The sequence below is a fragment of the Trichechus manatus genome, unplaced genomic scaffold (assembly GCF_000243295.1).
Source record: "Trichechus manatus latirostris isolate Lorelei unplaced genomic scaffold, TriManLat1.0 scaffold00002, whole genome shotgun sequence".
Lineage (NCBI taxonomy): Eukaryota > Metazoa > Chordata > Mammalia > Sirenia > Trichechidae > Trichechus > Trichechus manatus.
In genome coordinates, this window is record NW_004443938.1 from 19,292,716 (window position 1) to 19,317,549 (window position 24,834).

The window sequence follows — 24,834 nt, forward strand, 5'->3', positions numbered from 1 at the left end:
AAAATTTTATTAACAATTCCTTGATATTATTTAATGCTCAATCAGTAATCACATGTCCTCAATTATCTTTAAAACGTGTTTTTCAGTTGATTTATTCAAATAAGGAAGCAAACAGTATCCATATCCTACGTTTGCTTGTTGAGTGTCTTAAGTCTTCTTATAATTAGTATTTTTGAATACTATTAACTTGTTGTAGACTGGACCAGGTTCAGAATTTGCCCGAGTATTTCCTTAAGATGTTGTTTAATTTTCTCTTCTCTCCTCTGTGCTTCCTGTAAGTTGGAGTTAACACTAGAGGCTTGGTTGGATTCCGGTTCAAACCTTACAGGCGAGGGCTTCGTAGGTGGAAGTGTCACTTCGTCTTGCGTAACACCAGGAACCATGTGGTATCTGTTTATTTCACCGTTGGTGATGAGGATTGGGGTTCGCATGGAGCTGCCATGTTCTGAAGGTTTTCCAATGACTTAGGAACACAGAATCTTTCACCAGGCATTGTGGTTCATACAAAAAAAAAAAAAAAAAAAAATGAGAGTAATTAGAGATAATGCTGTGATAAAAATGTTTAAAATAATTCAATAATGCGTAACATGTTACAGATTAATTGTGACTGTTCACTTATAGCGTTCCCTAAAAACAAAGACTGGACTGTGAGGCAATTCTACAGAAAAGCTTCTTTCCCCAAATCTTGTTTTTATGTTCTAGATTTCAAAAACAAAGACCTTTGGCAATGATCTCCCTCCAACGTGTGTTTTTTCCGTGGGGGCAAATGTGAAGAGAGATACACTTAAATCCTTAGTCACAGCTTTTAGGAAAAGAGCAGATGTTCCTTGTGCTGGCTTTCTTAGCTAATGGACTGCAATTTTGAGGGAGCATAAAAATGACAAAGAAAAACATCATATGGAGAAATACCTTGAAATAAAAAATGCCTCCCATCAGAAGATGAGTGTGGTGAAGATTGAAGACCGCAAACATGCATCAGCTAGACTCATTGTGTTTCCAGTTTTCCAGATGCTGGCCCTTGTGCTGATTTAGGCCAATAAATTCTAAAATCTACAAATAAGCCAGAATTTCAGATTTTTACAAAGGATGAGTTCCTAAATTAAAATGTTTCCATTGAAATGAAAAGATACTTCTAAGTATTGGCACTGGCAAGATTAGCACGTCCTTGTTACAATATAATGATAAACTTAACTATTGAAAGACAAATAATACATTGTGATTTTGCCTTTTTTCTCTTTTCTCCCCTACTTTTCCTCTTTCTATTGTTTTTCTTCTCTTTAATGTCCATTTTCTGCTATTTTCCATTTTGTTTCTTTTCATGTACATATATTCTATTTAACAAAGGCACACGTTCCTATCTGGAAAATACAGCAGAAGCTTGGCCAAGTTTTTCTACATTTAGGACCCAAGTTTTAGTCTACCAGAGAAACAGGTCAGGCAGTGTCAGGAGCTGGAAGTGTAGTTTGTTGTTGTTGTTGGGTGTTGTCGGGTCAGTTTTGACTCATAGCGACTCCATGTGACAGAGTAGAATGGCCTCATAGGGTTTTCTAGGCTGTACTCTTTATGGGAGCAGATCGCCGAGCCACTGAGTGCATTCAAACCACCAACCTTTTGGTTAGCAGCTAAGCACTTAGCCATTTACACCACCAGGGCTCCTTAAGTGTAGTTTAAAGAATTCAATACCAATGCCAGATTTCCCTGGGTGGCACAAATGGTTTGCGCTTGACTACTGACCTAAATGTTGGCACTTTGAGCCCACCTAGCAGCGCTGTGGAAGACAGGCCTGGTGATCTGCTTCCATAAAAATGATAGCCAAGAAAACTCCGTGAAGCAGTTCCTCTCAGTAACACATGGGGTCACTATGAGTCGGAATCGACTCTATGGCAAGGTTGGTTTTTTTTTTTTTTTTGGTATAGCAATGCCATTTTGTGCTTTCAAATGAAAACTCATTTCTTTAAAACAAAAAAAACGCAGAAGGGAAGTAGTCCACACAGTTATTTTAGGGCATCGCATATAAATCACAAGAATTTAACTGGCTGGTCCTATTTGGCAGTACCACAAACCTTGATAAAATTTATTGTCATTTTTGAGAAATTGTTCCCTTGGACCAAAGTGTGAAATTCAAGCCAGCTTGCTTAAATCAGTGACTGGGTATAAGCTTTATTTTGTTTAAAAAAGTTTGAATATTTTCCCAGTCCTTTCAAGGTGATTTGTTGATTTAAACCAACATAAAAACTGATATTTATGAATTAACTCGAGTTGGTGGTGATTTATTATAACAAAAATGTTAGGTTTGGCTTTTCTTTTCATTGATCAGAAATGGAATCATCTTTTAATTCTTTTTTGAAAGGAAAGGAAAACACACCTTTATTTTGCACAAAATGTGCATTTCGACCCTGTTTTCCACCTAGGTTTTGCACTTATGCCAATATAAATGTGCGGGCATTTTAGAAATGTATTTTTGAAGAATGCATTATTCCTTTAATATTTCTCCCCAAAGAAAGTTAATATCTGTGAATCAATGAGGATAAATTTAATTTTCAGTCGTTGAATTTTTGACTCATAATATTAAAGACATTGGAAAGGTTACTTATGGTTATTTAATTCTTTAGAGAAGTAAATCAAAAAGTCCTTAAATAATAAAGTTAATTATATTTTCTATATTGAATAAAGGACCTGTAACCCCAGTAATCACTATATTCTCCCTCTGGTAATTATCAAAGCTGTCAAAATATGGACAGAATTATAAAGTAGAAATGAGAGAACAATATTAAAAACAAAAATGATCTCCTTAAACTAATAAATGCATGCATTTTTAATTGATAACACCGAGACAGAAATCGCTTCATGATAATTAAGGAGAAAAAATAAATTTGCCCTGAAGCATGGCAGATTAGCAAATGAATAAATATAGTAATACTACCTTACTTTTGTCTAGTATTTGACAGGTTAAAAGATATTTCATAGATATTTATCTAATTTTATCCCTTTGAGGTAAGCAGAAAATATATTACTATCCCTATTTGATAAATGGAAGAGCCCTAGTGGCACAGTGGTTAAGCGCTTGGCTACTAACCAAAAGATCAGCAGTTCAAACCCACCAGCCGCTCCATGGAAGAAAGACATGGCAGTCTGCTTCCGTATAGATTACAACCTTCTGTACAACCCTAAGCGGCGGTTCTTCTCTGGCCTGTAGGGTTGCTATGAGTCGGAGTCAGCTCAGTGGCAACAAGTTTTTGATAAATTTTGATCATGAGGTAGAGAGAAATTAAAAGGTTGAACCACAACCAAAAAAGACGGGACACAAAATTAGTAATTAAAACGGCAGATCCTAGACTCCTCACGAGCACCCTCCTGATAGTGCTGCCTAAGACATATTATTACCATATGTGGATTACAAGAAGGAGGTGAAAATCTATTTTACACATTGAGACATTATCCAAACCTAGAATATTTTGTAATTTTCTCTTCTCTAAACTTCAATCCTGCAAATTTATTTTAATTCTGGGCATTTACTTCTGAGTGTGGGGATGTAACTATGCCTTGAAGCAATGCTTGTCACGTCACCTCAACAGGGGATTTCTGCTCTCTCCAGTTTCAGGTTAAGCTAGCTCCTCTCCTGCACTGGGCTGGGAGTCAGTAACCTCAGAGGCTTGGGTTCTAATTCCACCTCAGACACTCACCACCTCTGTGACCCCAGACAGGTCCCATAACTTGACCATCCACTTATTCATCAATACAATGTTGATAGCAATCTCAGCCTGCCTCAATGAAATTTTCAAAATTACAAATGGCATTAAAATGTAAGTTAGGATTACGATGTACGGTTAAGTATGAGCTCCAAATCTCTGCCTCATTTTATTTTCCTTTCTTGAGCAATTCATATGACAGTGATAAATGCACATCCTAAAGAAAATGAGGATTCAATTCATGAGAAAAGCTGATAATCTTTCAGAATCATATAGAATCAGAGTATTGTAGGGAAGGAGGGAGAATATAATAGAGATATTCATTCAGTCTTCTCATTTTCCATCTGAAGAAACTGAGACACAATAGAACTTTCTCGCTTACCCAAAGGGACCCAGTCTTATAGTAGCAGAACTATAGTTAGATCTCAGATACTGGAGTCCAGAATCCCATCTTATCCCATTTCTTCCTATGAACTACAACTGTGTCATTTTTCAAATACATACATATATAAGTTTAAGAATATAAAGCATGCTACCATTCCTAACATATATATCTTTCCTCGCAGCTCCTTGAAAAATATTAAATGTTGCCATTTCTTTATCTAACAGATAATCAAATTTTACTTTTCTAAGTTATGCTAATTTCCCATGGGATAAAAAGACTAATTTTTTAAAATTTAAATGTAGGAAGAAGTAACGCTGTGAAGACCGTCTTCTGAGACTCATAAGCTTTTTGGAATAATAAAAGGTTTTTGAAATATGAGACTATAATGGCTGAATTTTAGTGTACCCCAGAGTTCCATAAAAGAACAATTTAAAATGACAATTTTTTTTTCAATCTTTCAGGATCTGGAAGATGTGATTAAAGCAAAAGAAAAAGAAGTAGAGACAATTGAACAGAATGGACTTGCTTTGATTCAGAACAAGAAAGAAGATGTCTCTGGTGTTGTCAAGTGCACGCTGCAGGAGCTCACCCAAACCTGGGAAAATCTAGACCGCATGGTAATATTGCTTGTGCAGAGAGGCTGCCAAGGCCACTTTGGCCAGCTTGCGTCCAAATTTCTAGGTTTTGGCTTTACTAAAGTAACTAAGTATATAATTATCAAATCTAGGCATCATCTCTTTGAACTGTTAAATCCACTTCATTAACCTCTTAAAAAAAAACAAAAAACTCTAGCTTCTCATGTCTCCTATAAAGTAAACTTTGTTTTAAACATTACTCTTTTAATAACCTAATCCATTCCTATGGCTATGAATACCATCTAAACCAAAAAACCAAACCTGTTGCCGTCAATCAGATTCCAACTCATAGCGACGCTATAGGACAGAGTAGAACTGCCCCATAGACTTTCGTAGGCTGTGGTCTTTAGAGAAGCAGACTGACACATTTTTCTCCTGTGGAGCAGCTGCTGGGTTTGAACCACCAACCTTTTGGTTAGCAACCACATGGTTTAACCACAGTGCCGTCAGGGCTCCTGCACAACTGCACAGGCAGTTATTATCCATATTTCATAGAGACAGGAGCTGAGGCACAAAGAGTTTAGGTGACTGGGACCAATGACACAGAGCAAATAGCTGCTCACTGTTCATATGCTCTGCTCTGGACTCAGCTTTCCTGTCTACCCTTCTCTTACCTTTAACCTGATTTAAAATCTATCTTATTTTGTTGCATACATTTTTATAAGTCACCACAAAGTTTTGGGAACATAATTGACCATATAAATAAAAAAGGAAGTAGTTCTTTCACAGAAATATCTTGTCATGAAAAACAAACAAAAATATTACAAAAGAGAAATAGACTAACAGTTCTCCTATCTCCTTCCTTCATTTTCGTGTCTGTTTGCTGACTTCTGCAGGCTGGCCCTGTACCTGTGTGCACCTGTAGTCATCACTTCATTTCTGAGGCAGCACTTCCTTCATCTGTTGGCCCATCACATAGTCTCTGGATGGCTTTCGACATTTTTTTTCTTTAAGCTGAGAAGGAAGGCAGAGAATGCAGAGGCAAATTAACTTATGTGATCTATTTTCTTAATTATGTCCATACTTGTGCCATATTTAATAGATTGTATTTAGATTTGCTGTGATTCAGCAATTCCAAAGTAGATCTCTTTCTAAATGATACAGACCAAACTAAAAACTTTTCTGATACAGAGAAGTATAGGGAAAGAATATTCTTCAATGTTTTGTGATAAGATATTCATTGAGTGTATGTGAATATGTGTGTGTGTGTGTGTGTGTGTGTAGACATGTGTGCATGTGTATGTATGAGATATGTATATGGACCTGGTGGTGCAGTGGTTAAGAACTCAGTTCCTAACCAAAAGGTTGGTAGTTTGAATCCACCAGCCACTCCTTGGAAACCCTATGAGGCAGTTGTACTCTGTCCTATAGGATCTCTATGAGTCAGAATGGACTCGATGGCAGTGGGTTTATATGCATGTATATATATGTAATATATATATATTATTATATATAATACATATATACGTATTTATGTGTCTGTGTGTGTGTGTGTGTGTGTGTATACATATACCCTGGTGGCGTAGTGGTTAAGAGCTATGGCTGCTAACCAGAAGGTCAGCAGTTCAGATCCACCAGGCGCTCCTTGGAAACCCTACGGAGCAGTTCTGCTCTGTCCTGTAGGGTCGCTATGAGTCGAAATTGACTCAACAGCAACGGGTTTGGGTTTTTTTGTTCGCTTCGTTTCCTGAGACCAGACTACCTAGATTTGAATCTACATCTCTTACATTCTAACAGTATGATCTTGGTTAATTATCATAACCTCTATGTGTCTCAGTTTCTTCATCTGTAAAGTTGGGATCATAATTATACCTACCTCATAAAGGACTAAGTGAATAAATACATTTAAAACACTCATTCAATATATTCCCTGAACTGTGATATTAAATATATTGATCCCTTTTCACTTTGATGTCCATGTACATATATCACTTCTTTAAGTATTTGAGTTTAGACTGAATGTACAGATGTGTGAAAGGCATAGATTTCCAAGTCACCCCATTTAACTTTTCAAATCTTTTTTTTTTTCCTATTAGTTTATTTATAATGCCTGAAACTCTGATGAAGTTCTTAAATGTCACTGTGTCCATCACTTGGATAAGTATTCATTTTGACTCTTTTGTGACGGTAACTTTTTGTGTTTCTCTAAAGGCACGGCAGTTAAAGATACTGCTGAAGTCAGTGCTAGACCAATGGAGCCATTACAGAGCGGCCTTTGACGAGATCAACAGTTACCTCATGGAGGCTAGGTACTCCCTTGCCCGTTTCCGTCTGCTGACCGGCTCTTTAGAAGCCGTGCAAGTTCAAGTAGACAACCTTCAGGTAAGAAATGAATTTTGCATTCTTTTTAATTTGAGAAAAACAAAAAATTAGCAAACGTGAACCTCAGTATATCTGCCGAAATACGACCATATATTGTTTAGATTTAGTTATTTTTTAAACTTTAAAATGTAGCTCACTTGCTTTACTACTTAATCCAACTTGCTTGTGGATACAACATTTTGGATTAAATGATTTTTAAAATTCTATTAAATAAAGATGCACGTAAACGCATTTTATAAAATGATTTTATACACGAATCAGCTTCCTTGGTCCATTGCCACCACCTTTCATAGCTTCCCTTTCTCCTTTTATCCTGAGTCTCCAAACATGTTATAAAGGGTTAAAAAGAAAACAAAGAGAAAAATAGCCTAAGTGGTAAATATATTTTCATTTCATTCAGCATGGTGTCAATGACCTATCCAGTGTGGACACAAAATCCTGTTTTTCTGGTTGTCACTGCTTAGTTCCCTCTGTGTCCATTCTCACTGTACTCTTGGAGAATGAAATTGCTGATGTTTGTTTTAACCAAAGCCCTCTCTCCTACTCGGGTAACTGCTTTCACTGCAGCTGCTCTGTCTTCTTGGCCAAATCCCGCAGTCTATGGGGTGGGCAGGGCAGGCCTTCCAGGGAGGGGATGCCAGCAGGAGCCCAGCATGTACCCTTCTCATACCTACTAGACTCCCTGGCTTGGCAGACCAAGTTTATATGTTGCTGGCCTCATTTCCAGACTTTCTTCAGGAAGTGTTTTTTTGGTGGGGAGAAAGGAAGGTGTGAATGAAATGTGTATATAATTTTTCTAAACTTAAATAGTTGTTATAGAAACTAAGTAAAACTTATTTTGAGAGTAGCAAGTTTAAAAATAACGTCATAATTGTGAAAGCTTTGAAAGTACTTTTTAAGTTAATATGGCCTGTGTTTAACACCTACAAGAGCTGTCTTGAGATAGGAAAGGATGAAGGTTCTTTTTCTTGAGTATTTTGATTTGAAGGCAATCAGATATGGGTGTTAAATTGTAGCCGAGTTTTGTAGCCAACTTCATCTATCAAGTTTTACTAAGAACTGAGTCTATCAATCCAGCAATATTTCTAGGGAAACATCTTTCTTCCAATTCCCTCATGGTTGTTGGTAGAAGACTCTGCCCCAGCCTATAGCCTGTCTAATAAACATTCTTTGCAAGGAAGGACATCCAGAGATGGTACTTAGAGATGCTACTCAGAATGTGTCCCCAAGCCATGGCTTCTTAAGGAGTTTGTGGTAGAAAAACTCTAGGTATGTAATACAATGTTGTTGTTGGGTGCCATCAAGTTGATTTTGACTCATAGCAACCTCACGTGACAGAGTAGAACTTCCCCATAGGATTTCCTAGGCTGTAATCTTTACGGTTGCAGATCACCCAGGTCTTTCTCCTGAGGAGCTGCTGGGTGAGTTCGAACTGCCAACCTTTCAGTTAGCAGACAAGCGCTTAACTGTTGCACTTAACTATTGTGCCACAGCAGAGTGAACCACAGTATGACAGACTACACACACGTCAGGACCTAGTGGATAATGGGCAAGGACACCCTGTGTGAGCTTTTCCAGAAGAATCCCTGATGCCACTATGTTGTTATTGTTAGTTGCCCTTGATCAGCTCCACATCTTGATGACCTGACACGTAACAGAATGAAACACTGCCCAGTCCAGCACCAGCTAACAATCTCTTCTTCTACCCATGAGAACAAAATCATAAAAAGAGAAGACAGGTTTATATAAAGAAAGCTTAGAAAGCACTAGGGCAAAGTCATGTCTGGTTTGTGTATTCCGGGTACATATGTATGAAAACAGCTATAAATTACCTTTAAACTTGGTTATTAAAATGTGAATTCTATCATGTCATCTGTGATACTTTTTCCTCGGGCAGAGTCTTCAAGATGATCTAGAAAAACAGGAACAGAGCTTACAGAAATTTGGCTCCATCACTAACCAACTATTAAAGGAGTGTCACCCACCTGTGACAGAAACTCTTACCAATACACTGAAAGAAGTCAATATGAGGTATGGAGTATGCCAAGTTTTACACTGTTATGCATTATTTATGGAACCCTGGTGGTGTAGTGGTTAAGAGCTCGGCTGCTAACCAAAAGATTGGCAGTTCGAATCCACCAGCTGCTCCTTCGAAACCCTATGGGGCAGTTCTACTCTGTCCTATAGGGTCACTGTGAGTAGGAATCATTTAATTTTTGTTTTTTTATGCATTATTTATACCAAGACCTTATTATAAATAATGATACAATTAGAACTTTCTTGCATTATGAATTTGAGCTTAATTAGCTTCTACTCTCTTAATATTTTAATTTTCGCAAAGTGAGTTTAAGGATAAGTAAATGTAGTGAAGCTGTTTAGAAAAAAATTAGACCTGTTATGTACCCAAATATTGCCCTCAGCCCAGTGATCTACCCTTGAAATAAGATTGTGGCATGTTAGTTTTTATTCTGTTATGCAAAAGCGAGACATCTCTGCACTAGTTCCATGTTCACATTATCCAGAATCATGAAAAATAAAATAGTAAATAACACCATTTGAGGAGAAGTGGTAATCTGTTCATGAGTGTTAGCTATTGCTTCCAGATGGAATAACTTGCTGGAAGAGATTGCCGAGCAGCTGCACTCCAGCAAGGCACTACTTCAGCTTTGGCAGAGGTACAAGGACTACTCCAAACAGTGTGCTTCCACAGTTCAGCAGCAGGAGGGTCAAACCAATGAGCTCTTAAAGGCTGCCACCAACAAGGACATCGCTGACGATGAAGTCGCCACATGGATTCAAGACTGCAACGTATGTTCAGGAACGACTGTGTTTCTCCAATATGCCCTTCTTAGACTTCAAACATTTATCAGGCTAGTGGTGATGTTTTAGTATATCACAGTATGTAAGACAGTTATACAGTTATCCCGTATGTAAGACAATTAATTACCCTCTCCCCGCCACCCCCCAAAAAAATAGTCTTAAATATCAAAAAGCCTGCCAGGTTTCCAGACTGCAGTTTTACTTGTACCATATTTAAGAGGTTCCTTCCCCACTGCTTCATTTTTAAAGGTGACTTGACTTGTTTTCCTAATGGAATACAATCCATGTGAAAGATTTAGACTCTCAGTTTTTACTGAGATGTTCAATATAAGAAATGACCATGGCAGGAATACTTTTGTATCTTTTGCGAATCCACTGTTGAAGGCATTGCCCATTTGGGTTCAGTGTCTCTATTGCTACATAATAATTTATTCTAAGAATTTAATGGTGGAAAGCAACCCTTCTCTCTTGATTTATTGGTATGCTTTGTCTTAATAGCTTTTTAATATTTCTTTTTTTGCTTTGGTGGCCAATAACCTACTTAAGCTTTTCAGAAACAAGTCTTCTCTTGTTTTATTTATCATGTGGCTCTTACTATCGTCCTCATTTGCCTTTTTACAAGGGTATGTTTTATAAATTTTCTGAAACTTGTTTATTAGAATCAGGCAAGTTATAAATATATTAAACAAAAGTTTAATGTATTTTAATACCTTCACACAAGTAAACATTTTAAAGCTAATGTTTAATATTTAAAGTAAATATAACACAATGCTTTTTTTTTCCCTTCCACATATTTTATGGTTATAAGATTTGTCATTTGCAGTTCTCCAGAGCTGAGATATGCCTGTTTTGTAATGCAGAACTCCAAATTATTACTGTGACTGTTCTGGATATCTGTGTCAAGGTTACAGGAGCCCTTTGTCTTTCTCTTTGTCACAGTAATAGTCTCTGTTTAGGCATAGCAGGTTCTGTCTTCTCCATCATATGTGGGTGCAGCACTAGTAACAGGTCTCTGTCCAGGTAAAAGAATGAGTCATTTGTTCTGTCTTAATAGTAGATGGGGAGTCCCCAGGTGGTGCAAATGTTAATGTACTCGGCTGCTGACTGAAAGGTTGAAGGTTCGAATTCACCCAGAGCCACCTCAGAAGAAAGGCCTGGCAATCTACTTCCAAAAAATCAGCCATTGAAAACTGTATGGAGCATAGTTCTACTCTGATACACAAGGGTAGCAGTAGGTGGAAGCCAGACCCAGGGAATTTCCACTGGTTTATATTTTTGAGTATATAAGAGGTGTCCCAACAAAGCGAAAGCAGGAGATACCATGAAAAAGGTGAAATACAGCCTACTCTTACACTCTGCTCACCAAAACCATCACTGGATTTCTACACCCCCACTGAGATAAACAGCTCTGTTATGACCACTATAATGTGACCACATATACAAAGATATTGATAATAAACTAATTCTTCGTGCATACAATAATAATATTAAGTAGAAGAAAAGTAGAATATAGCACTGTGTTTTCAACTGAATATCAATTCCGTAAAGAGACAGGGGAAATGGTACTGAAATGTTTTTAGTTATTACTCTACTGGGGATAATGTTTCTTCCTGTTAATGTATGTTTTCTGTGTTTTCCCAGTGTTTTACTATGAACCTATGTGGCTTTTATTATCAAAATAGTATATGTATATGTGTGTGTATATATATGTACATTTTATAAATATACAATATAGTCAAAAGAAATTTTATTCTTATTTTTAGGCTCCCAGTGATATAGCACGCTATTCTTACTCTTCAGTGCTTTACCATGGTGTTTAATTATATTTGTGTGGTTACTCTTGGTCTGTCTGCTGTTTGATTAGTATCTTACCCTCTGAAAGCACCATAAGAGAGAGGGATGGTGTCATTCGATTATGTTCGCCGCTGATGTCAGCCCATGAAAGTTCTGGCATCGCAATTATGCTTTTGCAATAACTGGGGCAATTTATTCTTTATTGAAGGGTAACAGCCTTTTTGCAGAGCGTGCAAAGAGAAAACACATACTGATGAAGGTTTCCTGACATTTTGTCCTTCCTGTGGCCAATTTCTTAGATATAAATAAGAAGGTCCATGGGTAAACCAGAACAGTTAGAAGGGAGGAAAGAATTCTGAAAGCATAGACTGTGCTTTCTGCTGAGTCACACCAACTTTGAGGTTGGGGTCAAGAACCTAAGTTTGAAGCTCCTGAGGCGAACTATGGTCATTTCAAGGGTCAAGTGGGATTACAGTCAGTTCTTGATCATATTTTCTGCAAATGAAGTTTATTTAGTATAATAATTTGACAAATAAGAATCGAGTCCTTCTAGATGTGTTGACCTTTGCTGTTCACTGTTTATAATAAGAAGTGCACTTAACATGTTGATTTATGACAGGCATTTCCATATTTTCATCTTCTTTAGGACCTCCTCAAAGGACTAGGGACTGTTAAGGATTCCCTTTTTGTTCTCCATGAGCTGGGAGAACAACTCAAGCAACAAGTGGATGCTTCTGCTGCATCAGCCATTCAGTCTGATCAAGTCTCTTTGAGTCAACACTTATGTGCCCTCGAACAAGCTCTTTGCAAACAGCAGACCACATTACAGGTACAGAACTCATACTCAGTGTTAGAAACTGTGTGTGCTATAATGTCTGGGCATAAACAGAGGAAAAGAAGAAGCTGTTTTCGTCACTGAGATAATGCTTCCTTCAAGACCAAAGAATTAAAAAATAAACAAACTTGGAAGTTAGGTTCTTAAAAAAGCAAATGCAAGTTCCAATGGAGACAAGGCACGTAGGAGTCCTGCATTATTATCTCCAAAGTAATTTAGTCCCTAAACTAATGTCTGCTTCCATAGTACTGAGTAAAATATATTCAGTTAGTAAACACTGAGTGGCTTTAATATTAATATTCATGTTTCTATGATTTACGTTTTTGTTAGAATCAGAATATGTTTCAGACATAGTTCGACAGTATATTTAACAAACAACATTAATTGGTTAATTGATTAATGGTGCATAGAAATAATTCTAAATTTTAAAAGAAAAATAAAGAGAAGAAAATTTAAATTACTGTAGCCTTATTTTTTTAGGAATGGTATCTTGAGAAAGACAATTTGATACGAGAATATAAAAAATAATTTTAATAGCCACTTGCCCTTTCACTAGATTTCTAAATACCAATTTTCTTCTGTGAAAAAAAAAAAAAAGGCTGGAGTTCTTGACTATGAAACCTTTGCCAAGAGTTTAGAAGGTTTGGAGGCCTGGGTCGTGGAAGCTGAAGAAATCCTACAGGAGCAGGACCCTAGCCATTCATCTGATCTCGCTAGTATCCAGGAAAGGATGGAAGGACTTAAGGTAAATGGGTTAAAACCTTAATCCCATATTTTCTATCTTCTATTCTCCAATCTCAAGGAAAACTGAAAACTCCTGACAGTGACCTACTCCTTTTGAGCTCTTCATGACACCTAGGGGAGTGAGTTGTCTGTTGGCAGTGGGCACAGGTAGTTTTCCAGCTTGTAAAGAGAGCCTAGCGAGGACCAGTCTTAGAATACCACTGCACGCTTCCTCCACCCCACCCCTCGTCTCTCTCCCCATGCCCCCCATGCCCAGTTAATTACCTCCTTAATAGCTCTTGAGCCTGCCATCCCTACCATCATCCTCCCTGATCTCTCTTTTGGACCCCTGCAACAGCCTCCCAGGGTCTCTTTGCATCTGCCCCTCGCCCTCCAATCCATTCTCCCCTAAGCTATCAGAATAATTTTTTTTACTTACTTATGAACTATCTCAAACTTTCAGTAAAGTAAATAAAATAATACAGTAGGCATACAAATACTAGCCTATTCTTCCCCTGCTGAAAACTCTCAGTGGGTCCCAGTGCCCTTAGGATAAAGACCAACATGGTTTATCAGGTCTGGCATAGTGTGGTTTTCCCTGTCTCCCTAAGGGGCTCATCTTTTTGTTGTTGTTGTTGTTGAAAATATACAGAACAAGCATACATCAAGTCAATAGTTTCTTCATGTACAATACAGTGACCTTGATTACATTCTTCACATTGTGCAGCCATTCTCACCCTCCTTTTCCAATTTGTTCTTCACCTATTGAAATAAACTCACCTCCCCCTAAGCTTCCAATCTAACCTTTCAAGTTGCTGTTGTCAATTTTATCCCGTATAGAAAATTCTTTAAAAGAGCACAGTGCTAATGGCAGACATTCTTTACTAGTTAAGCTAGATTGTCATTTGGTTTAAAGAAGGCTTCAGTGGATATTTTTGGTTTAAGATTTCAGGTTTAAAAATTATCTCGGGACAATAGTTTTAGGAGTTCATACAGCCTCAGTGGCTCCAGAAAGTCTGGATTCCATGAGAATTGAAATTCTGTTTTGCATTTTCCCCTAAGGGGCTGATCTTGCATCACTATCCACCCATCTCTCCAGTCACTCAGGAACCACAGTGCTTCCTTGGGGTCATGCACAAGATGCCCCCCACTTCCTGGAATTATTTTCTTTTCCCCCCACAAAAAAATAAACTTCTGGTGTTTTGTTCAGTGTCAGTACTCCCCAGTACACTCATAGCACTCTCTTCTTGCTCTGCAATGCTTCACCAGGGCATTCAGTTATGTTCACATAATAGTGCTTATTGGTCTCTTTGCTACTCTAACAGCAGTGTACTCTCTGAAAGCTTCAGGATAGAGGGACTGTGTCAGGCAATTTTGTTAACTGCTGATGTCTATCCATAGAAGTGCTGTCATCTGACAGTTAAGCTTTTTGCTTCAATAATTAGGAAGATTTATTCGTTCTTCAAAGATAATGGGCTATTTGCAGAGCTTGCAAAGAGAAAACACATAATGACAAAGATAGCCTGATATTTTCTCCTTCCTATAGGCAGTTTCCTGGATGAACATAAGAATGTCCATGGAAAAACTCAGAACAGGTAGCTTTGTCCTGTGTGTGAAGGGAGGAAAGAGATCTGAGAGCATAGACTGGTCCTCTCACCAACTCTGAGGTTGGGGTCACAGACCTAAATTTGAAGCCTTTAAGGCAATATGTGGTCATTTCAAAGCTCAAGTAGGATTCTGTTTCATCTAACAAGAACCCAACAATTCTTATTTACCTAGTTCCACCATTTACTACCTGAGCAGCCTTGGGCAATTTAGTTAAATTTTTGTGCCTCCCAATCCTCGTTTGTGAAGTGGGAATAGTAGTAGTACTTAATCTCATGGGATTGTTTGAGGACAAAATGAGATATTACTTATAAAAGTGCTTGGTTATAGTAAGTGCTCAACAAATGTCAGGTATTGTTATTATTATTGAACAATAAACAAGCCCAATAACATGGATAAATGAAATGTGAAAGGTAAGAAATAAGCTTTTTTTGGTCATCAGTAAAATGTTCATCCTTCATCAGCTCTAGCAAGAATTACTTGTGAGTAAATAAGTCAAATAAATAAGATAATGCACATAAACCGCAGAGCATCCAATGAAAGATGATGATAGCTGTGATAGCAACAGCAGCAGCAGCAGTGAAAGTTAGCTGGTTAGGAGAGTCAGCTCTACCCTCCTTCTTTGTGCCTCTGGAGATTGCAAGTAAGTGCCCAAGAAATGCATGGGAGACCAAAGAACAGCTTCTTCCTGAAATCAAAAGTGAACTGTGCATTTAACGAAGCTCTGCCTTCCCTGACCAGGGTCCTAAACCTGTCTTTAAATCTTGATTTCAGGGACAGATGTTAAAATTCAGCAGCATGGCTCCAGATTTAGACCACCTAAATGAGCTTGGGTATAGGTTACCCCTGAGTGATAAGGAAATCAAAAGGATGCAGAACCTGAATCGCCACTGGTCTCTCATCTCCTCTCAGACTACAGAAAGATTCAGGTAGAGTAACCAAGAGATAAGGCGCCCTGGTGGCACGGTGGTCAAGCACTAGGCTGCTAACAGAAAGGTTGGTGGTTCAAACCCACCAGCTGCTCTTTGAAAGAAAGTTGTGACAGCTGCCTCCGTAAAGATTACTGCCTTGGAAACCCTATGAGGGCAGTTCTACCCTGCCCTGTTGGGTCACTGTGAGTCACAACGGACTTAACGGTAATGGGTTTGGTTTGGATTAACCAAGAGATGTTTTGGCCACTCCAGTATACCAGTAGCTTTAAATTCATGATTTTTGTGTACATGATTTTTTGTATATTTATCGATTCTGTTTCCAATAATACTGACAACATTTGAACTAAAAAATGGGAAACTCAGATTCTGTAAGTGGGTTCCCATGTTTAATGTACTAAATATTATTTTACTCAGGGGGAAAACCCTTTTAAGTAAGAATATATTAAAATACATGCATAATTTTTTATCGTTTTTAAAATTTTACATTTGAAAAGTGTTTACATTGTTTTACTTTTTAAAATTTTACCACCTAACATAAAACCTTTGTGGTCGTAAATTAGAATTGGAGAACGAATGTTTAATCTAGTTTTACATGCTAGAGATATAAGAATAAGCAACAAAATAACATTATTCCTTATCCTTTGCTCTGTCAGTAAGCTGCAGTCATTTTTGTTACAACATCAGACCTTCTTGGAAAAATGTGAGACATGGATGGAGTTCCTGGTTCAAACAGAACAAAAGTTAGCAGTGGAGATTTCAGGCAATTACCAGCATCTTTTGGAACAGCAGAGGGCTCATGAGGTAAGTTAGACCAATAGCTTTTTAGAGAATAAAAAAGTTGGAGACCTGTGGAAGATGCTTCAAAACATTGTGTAGAGGATTTAAAATGCTGTAACTTGTGCCGAGCCTTCTCAAATTCTTTCTTCATTTTCGCCTTCTTTCTTAAGCTAAAGGTTTTGATATCTTAATTACAGAAGTGTGGTCCTGTTCTCTGCTTCGTAGCTGGTTAGAGTAAAACTTGTGAAAGCCGCAAACTGTGTAAGGTGGAAACCTGTCAGAGAAGGAAAACTCAAATATTTTCCATGAAAATGAGTGATAGAAAAGTGGTCAGACTGCACCCTGTCAAAGGCAGAAAACTTGTAAGACCTGGAAAAACAAGGCAGGCCTGTTGAGTTCCGGCTTTCACAGGTTTCACTGTACGAGCATGTGGCAGGCCTCAATACCCTGCAATACATAGTGCCAGAATAGTGGTTAAATGCTACTTACTAGGAGAGAGAGGGGCGGAGGAAAGGAGTGCAGAAAGTTACACAGTTTTCAAGCTGGGTTGCAGACTACATTAATATTGCCAAGACTAATTGCTTAAGAGACTCTGTTTTGATCAGAAGTCTTTGAAAAATGAAAATTGTGTTCTTCAAAAAGCATAAATACATATTCCTCCAGGAAATCAGGCTACCAAATATCTCCAAGTATACCTCTTGGTCAAACTGCCTTATTAATTATTTCTCAAGAAACTATACAAAAAGCAAATCAGTTAAATTGCTGTTAGTCCTAGTTTTGCTGTTTACTGGTGTCACTCAGTTGCTCCGTTGTTACCCATGAGCAGAGGAAAGCTCAATTCAGACCTTAAAATAGAATGAAACTACTTTAAAGCATTTTGCTGAAATTTTAAAATGGAGAATGTAAAGATGTGTGAGTGATTTTTTAACACCAGTTTTATTGAGTTGACAGATGATTGATCAAAACTACAATGAAATTTTGTATCACACTCATGAGGATAGCTAGAATGAAAAAGATAAGTTCTGGTGAAGATGTGGGGAAATTAGAACCCTCATACATAACTGTTGGGAATGTAAAATGGTGGCTGCTTTGGAAAACAATTTGGCAGATCCTCAAAATGTTAAACATAGAGTTACCATATGACCCAGCAATTCCACTCCTGGATATATACCCGCGAGAATTGAAAATAAGTGTCTGCACAAAATATTCATAGCAGCATTACTCATAATAGCCAAAAAGTAGAAATAACCCAATTGCCCTTCAGCTGTTGAATCGATAAACAGTAGGTGGTGCATCCCTACAATGGAATAGTATTTAGCAGTAAAAAGAAATGAAGTGTTGATACATGCTGCTGTAACAGGAATGAGCCCCTCGGATACGTCATGCTAAGTGAAAGAAGCCAGGCACGAAAGGCCACATGTGGTATGATTCCACTGCTATGACATTTTTAGAATAGGCAAATCTGTAGAGGCAGAAAATCAATTAATAGTTACCTAGGCTGGAGTTGAGGAGAAATGTGGAATGATTAATAACGGGTACAGAGTTTCTCCTGGGGTGATGAAAATGTTCTACAATTGACTGCAGTGATGGTTACACAACTCTGTAAATAGAGTAAAAACCATTGTAGTGTACACTTGAAATGGCAGAATTATATGGCATGTGCATTATATCTCAATAAAGTTGTAAAAAATTACAATGGAAATAATTGAAAAGACCTTCCATTGAGTCTTTTAAATAGTGAAATATTTTATTGACCTCATTATACTGAAAAACAGTGAGTCCAAAAAAAGAAAAAGTGTGGGAATTTTTTTTTTCTTTATTCAACTTTTAAAGGTCTTAAACTATTCTCTTTACCTAAAAATGGACCATATTCTGCATAGGGAATATACCAGAACACATAAAATGGGCATTAATGAACTTTACTATTAGTTGCCTTTGAAAGAAAGAGGGAAACATAGCTCTACTTTTAGGCACTTAGTTTTAGTAAACTAAAAACTAACCTTTATCTTCAAGCATCTCTTAATTGATGTTTTAAAAATAAATTATTCTTATACCACAGGATTTCGCACATATCCTGATTCAGCTGGAGATTCTTTTCATAGTCTTGCTAAGATCAGAGTATTTGGAAAGTTATTAGAGAATGGTCAGTAAAATTAGGAACTCTAAAGTGTGTTCTTCTTTTTAAATAATAGTTGTTTCAAGCGGAAATGTTCAGTCGTCAGCAGATTTTGCACTCGATCATCATTGATGGGCAGCGTCTTCTAGAACAAGGTCGAGTTGATGACAGGTAAGATTTTTGATATTATGAAGAAAGGTTCCAGTAAATTAGTTATTTTCTTTTTAATGAGCAGATTAGAGGGCATATATCCAATCTTCCTAAGGCAATTGTAGGATAGTGGAGTCTTAGTAATTGGAGGAAAGGCTTGTCTGAATCTCTAAAATGTATTGAATCTTTCTAAAGAACTGCTATTATACTGTATGAAGGACATAGAGTAATTGGAAATCACCTAGCCAACCTTCGCTAGTCATCTGTAGGGGCCTGGCTTAATGAATAGATCAAAATGAATCGCATCAATGAGGTATCATTAGTTTGTCAACAGATGCTTCTCATATTCTCATAGAACTTCAGAAATTTTGTTCCTAAAAGGAGCTTAGAGATCACTAGTCCATCTCTCTTACTTAGAAATGAAAAACTGAGGCCCAGAATCGTGGACTGATTTGACCAAGGTCACATAACTAAGTAGCAGCAGAATCTGCTCATTGGTTAGCAGCCAATGGATCTGGTTTTTAATCAGTATTGCATTATACCAGCCAGCCTTCCCATACTGTTGACATCCTTCATGTTTGAAAATAATTTGCTACCTTGAGTCAGATTACATTTAACATGAAATCCTGCATTCTCTTAATTTACCTAGCAATTTATCTCCTTATTAAAAATGCAGAGATAAAACTTAGCTGTTTTTTAGCTTTATGGCATGTGAACTAACGATTTCATATCATATTTACATTTCTTTGGAACAATACTTACCATATCTAATCTACTTTCAGTGGTGATATTTGGAGTATAAATCCAGTTGCCATGGAGTTGGATTTTGACTCATGGCAACCCCACGTGTGTCAGAGTAGAACAGTACTCCACAGTGTTTTCAATGGCTGATTTTTTGGAAGTAGATCACCAGGTCTTTCTTTTGAGGTGCCTCTGGGTGGACTGAAACCTCCAACCTTTTGGTTAGCAGCTGAGTGCTTAACAGCTTGTACCCCCCAGGGACTCCATTTAGAGTGTAAACAAACAAAAAAACCAAACCTGTTGCTGTTGACCCTACAGGGTCATAGGGTTTGCAAGGAATGGCTGGTGGATTTGAACTGCCTACCTTTTGGTCAGCAGCCATAGCTCTTAACCGCTGCACCACCAGGGCTCCATTTAGAGTATAATCCTGGTTTATTTTTGTTACATATGTGTATCTTTCCCATATTTAGGACCAGTAGTTGTAATTAAAATCAGTATTTTTTCAAAAAATTAGAAAATAAATCATTATTTTTATTGAACTTTTTTAATGTTTTGGAAGCATTTTCAGTTTTAACTGGATATTTCTTTGGAAGCACATGAAAGACTTTTGCAGTTAAGGTTGGAACAAAAAAACGTGATACCATATTTATTTTATTCTAAGTCAGCCAAATTTCAGTGTGAGCTTTACTGAGAAGTTAAGGCCTTCAAAATAAAATAAATTCAAATGCAATTAACTTTTATCCTTTGCTTTATTTTCCCTTGGCCAACTCCATAACAATATTATAAATGTTTGAGTCATTAAGCAAAATGTAATGTAAAATTTGTGTGCAAGGCAGCATCTATTGAATTTTAAATAGTAGTTTTAGAAGAAAGCACCAAATAGATGAGAATAGGAGTGTTAGACCTGAGGATAAAAAATTTTGAAAATTCAGGTAAAAAAAAATTTTCAAATTGGAACATGTTGACAATAGGAGGGCCCCAAGTTATAAGCATATTGTGTTCTAAAAGTTAATTTATAAGTTTTGGTTTTAAAACTTCAAGTTTAGAACTGCTGACGGTGTTATGTTTTGAGTAGTCCTTCATGCTGACAGGTAGCTTAGGACAGGTTCATTGTACAAGGGGAGAAAAAGTGCTCAACAGAGATCTTGGGTAGTTGCTGGGTGGGGAAAACATTAACCGAAAGGTTGGCAGATTGAGTCCACCCAGTGGTGCCTCCAAAGAAAGGCCTGGTGATCTACTTCCGAAAAATCAGTCACTGAAAACTCTATGGAGCATAGTTCTGCTCTGACACGCGTGGGGTCACCGTGAGTCAGATCGACTTGACAGCACCTGGTTGTTGTTGGTTCGTCATGGTATAGAACATTCTCAAGGCCTGCAGTCGTACATTTATAGAGTTGACAGATGCTTGCAACTTTTAGGAAAATCCCAGGAACCTAACTCATCACATTTGGATTCTATTGTAAATGATTATAGATATCAGAATATCTATTCAAAAATAGAAGTCACCATCAAATCTAATCTGTCCTACAGATCTGTGTTAAAAGTGAGAGTGTGTAAGGAATATTTTACCGGGGCTTTATTCAGTAGTTTTTGTTTTTAATACAGGCATTTTTGACATTGACTGTGTATTCATCTTTCTGTTTAGGTTGAATCATTAAATAAGCTTTTAGAGATAATAATAATCTGATTCCAAAATCAAAAGATACAGTGGTCCCAGATAATAGGGGAGGGTATCAAGACTATAGGACTAAGAATATAGGAATAAGCCAAATTCTGATTTGATGCCACACTCAAGAGGAAAGAATGGTATATCTGGGGAAGAAAAGCAAAACTAATAGAGAAAACACAAACGTTGCACTTAGTACTAAGACGTGTGAATAGCACTGTCATCTACAAAGAAACTCATTGTGTTTGATGTTGGACAAACCTTTACTAGCCAATTCTAGGGCTACAAGTTGAATGTTGTAGAAAACCTAATAAAAAAGCTATCAATATTTTTTAAAATTGAAAAGCACAGAGATAGGAAGAACAAATTAAAAGATCTGAGATTCTTTAGCCTGAAAAAGAGAAATCCTAAGTAAAATTTAATATCTCTAAATATATGAACAACCTATACAGACAGTGATGACTAGATATTTTTCATTTTTCTAAGAACAAAGGGAAGTGGACTTAAAATGTAGAATGGAAAATTTAGATTAATATGTGGAATAATTTGCTAAAGAGTAGGGTTGCTTATTGTGAGGGAATACCCGGAGCTTCAATCTCAGGGAGTAAATTTTTTTAAAATATTTTTAATAACATAATTTTTTTTAGTGGCTTATATTTCTAGCTAAAATAACCCAGTTTTATCCATCCAAAGTGGCTTATGATTCTAGCTAAAGACAGGGGTTATACATAATACTTTCACTACATTTTTTTCCTGCTGTAGCCCAGACAAGCCACACTTACCCACAGCACACATTGCAATGGGTACGCTCAGTGTCTGAGACCATATACATGACATTTGCTGCATTCCACAGTCCCTGTCTCCTGCACTCTGGGAGAAAGTGAATGACAGTGACATTTTTATAGATAAACTTTCGGTCAGGAGCCCTGGTGCACAAAGGTTAAGCTCTTGACTGCTAACCGAATGGTTGGCGGTTCGAACCCACCCAGCAGCTCAGCAAAGACCTGGCGATCTGGTCCAGTAAAGATTGTTGTTGTTCTGGATGCCATCAAGTCAGTTGCAACTCATAACAACCCCATGTGACAGAGTAGATCACCAGGTCTCTCTCCTGCGGAACCACTGGATGGGTTTGAACCGCCATCCTTTTGGTTAACAGCCATGTGCTTTACTATTGTGCCATACAGCCTAGAAAACCCTATGGGGCAGTTCTACTCTTCTATCACATGAGGTCACTATAAGTCGAAAAGTGACTCATGACACCTAACAACAGCATCTTTGGTCTGTGCTGATACATGAAAACACTGATCATTTGCAAACACAGTCATTTCTCTGTTATTAATTTTAAAAATTACTTTCAATAGACCTGCCAACAGATCACAGCAGGATATTTGAAACCTGCTGCCCTCAGTCACCTCTCAGGGTCACTGAGTGTGTACACACTGGCTGGTTATTATAAGTGCATCCAAAAAGCGGCACTTTTCAGCATGTAATTACCTCTTCAACAGGGATGAGTTCAACCTGAAGTTGACGCTTCTCAGTAATCAGTGGCAGGGAGTGATTCGCAGGGCCCAGCAGAGGCGTGGCATCATCGATAGTCAGATTCGCCAGTGGCAGCGCTATCGGGAGATGGCAGAAAAGCTTCGCAAATGGTTGGTTGAAGTGTCCTATCTACCTGTGAGTGGTCTTGGAAGTGTCCCTGTACCACTGCAACAAGCGAGGACCCTCTTTGATGAAGTACAGGTAAGGTGCAAAGCATGCTGTTTTTAAACCTCTTCTACATTTCCGCTACACACTTTACGCTAGCCTCAGTTCTTCAGACAGATTCTGGAGTGGCGTTGGAATCAGAACAAACAGAGTTCTCAAATGTCAACAGAAATACACAAAATGATTGCAGTACAAAGCCCACATTTGATGCTGAAATTAGATTACGTCCCAGCTTCTCACCAAGACTCCCTTCACCTCACATACTGAGGCCACCCAGTAGCTCATCGAATCCCTGTTCGGATGGAAAGGCAAAGGCAAAGAAAGGAAAACTTAACATTGACTGTATATTTTCATTCATGAACAATTTTAACATGTAACTTACATACATATTCCAGAAAAGATAAAGTCCCGTTTGAGCGCTGTGTCCGTTCCAAGCTAATCTCTTACTTTCACCAGACTGGGAGTTTGGACTCCAACATCTTCGACAGACACCTCCTAGCACTGTGATCAGTCCTTCCCAGTATACTTCAGGGACTCCTCCTTCTTTAAAGGTCACTGTTCTTCTACCCCTCCTCAGTTGTTTGGGAGACCTCACCCACAGACAAGGCTTCCCCTACCCCCTACCAGCAGAGAAGGGTCAAATTGGTATTTTCCGGTCACCTCCATCTCTTTAGCGTTTGACCCATATACCCAACTTCCTTTTAGATTTATTTCCACATGCATTGTAGACACGGTACACTCAGCGGGTCCCAACTGAGCCTGTTGTCTTTATACCAACAATTCCCGTTCAGGTTCTGTTCCCTATGTCCCATTCCAAGGAAATGTCATCACCAACTATCTGGTCTATCAATCCAGGAGCCCCAGAGTCATTCTAAAGCTATACTCTTCCTTCCCTCTCACTCTGCACATCTAATCTGCCCCATGTCTTCATCCCCACAGTCACTGCCTTAGGTTCAGTGCTCATGATTTCTCGCCTAAATAGAAAATAAGTTCTTAACCTGTCTTTACTGTATCCAGTGTATACTCTTCCTCCATTCCATTTTCTACTCTATTGCTGAGTTCTTTTATTAAAACTTAAATCCACACATGTCACTTTCCTGCTTAATATACTTTTATGAATCTCGATCACTTTTCCTATAAAAACCAAGTTCTTGTGCAAAGTGTCAGCTGGCCTCATCTTCTACCACGGTCTTACATACATCTTATATTCCAGCCATTGAAAACCACATCTGATTTCTTGAAAGCATCATCGTCTCTCGCATAGAGTGAATCTGTCCATGCTCATCTCTGTGCAGAAGGTGTCCCGTCTCCCACTCCTGGCCCTCATCACACTAGGTCCTTCTTAATCTGGTTGTGTTCTTATGTCTTTCAGGACTCATCCAGTCCTTATCACTTTGAAGAATCCTTCTCTACCTCTCTGTCCACCCACTGCTAGGCTAGGGATCCCTCAGATTTCCTGTGCACAGGTCTATTAAAGCAGTTATTATATTGCATTGTGATGACATTTAACCTGTGGGAAGAAGCTAAGCCTCTCCCAGTTGTGTTCTCATTCATTTATGCATTGTTTCATTCATGCACGAAATACATGCTCAGTAAATGCTTATTGGATGAAAGAGGGCATACTCAGTGTCTTAGTCATCTAGTGCTGCCCTAACAGAAGTCCCTCCAGTGGATGGCCTCAACAAAGAGAAGTTGATTCTCTCACAGTCCAGTAGGCTACAAACCCAAATTCAGGGCATCAGCTCCGGGGGAACGTTTTCTCTGTTGGCTCTGGAGGAAGGTCCCTGTCATCAATCTACCTTTGGTCTGGGAGCGTCTCTGCACAGGAACCTCAGGTCCAAAGGACGCACTCTGCTCCCGGCACTGCTTTCTTGGTGGTGTGAGGTTCCCGTGTGTCTCTGCTCGCTTCTCTCTTTTATATCTCAAAAGAGATTGGATTA

At 38.1% G+C, this 24,834-nt stretch overlaps 1 protein-coding gene across 17 annotated transcripts in view; it reads left to right on the top strand.

Annotated features, from left to right (window-relative positions):
* The window catches only part of SYNE1 (spectrin repeat containing nuclear envelope protein 1), a 540,309-nt gene that overhangs the window by 432,559 nt on the left and 82,916 nt on the right, over positions 1–24,834 (top strand). For 15 of the 17 annotated variants that reach the window (XM_023728949.1, XM_004368822.3, XM_023728947.1 and 12 more), the window contains 10 exons: positions 4,536–4,691; positions 6,861–7,031; positions 8,929–9,062; positions 9,635–9,839; positions 12,292–12,474; positions 13,079–13,225; positions 15,583–15,737; positions 16,394–16,541; positions 18,710–18,804; positions 22,696–22,930. In XM_023728949.1, coding sequence (XP_023584717.1) covers positions 4,536–4,691; positions 6,861–7,031; positions 8,929–9,062; positions 9,635–9,839; positions 12,292–12,474; positions 13,079–13,225; positions 15,583–15,737; positions 16,394–16,541; positions 18,710–18,804; positions 22,696–22,930 — 1,629 coding nt within the window. Of the gene's footprint in view, positions 1–4,535; positions 4,692–6,860; positions 7,032–8,928; positions 9,063–9,634; positions 9,840–12,291; positions 12,475–13,078; positions 13,226–15,582; positions 15,738–16,393; positions 16,542–18,709; positions 18,805–22,695; positions 22,931–24,834 lie in introns of those variants that run through there. The other 2 variants (XM_023729021.1, XM_023729023.1) reach the window with 2 other exon arrangements.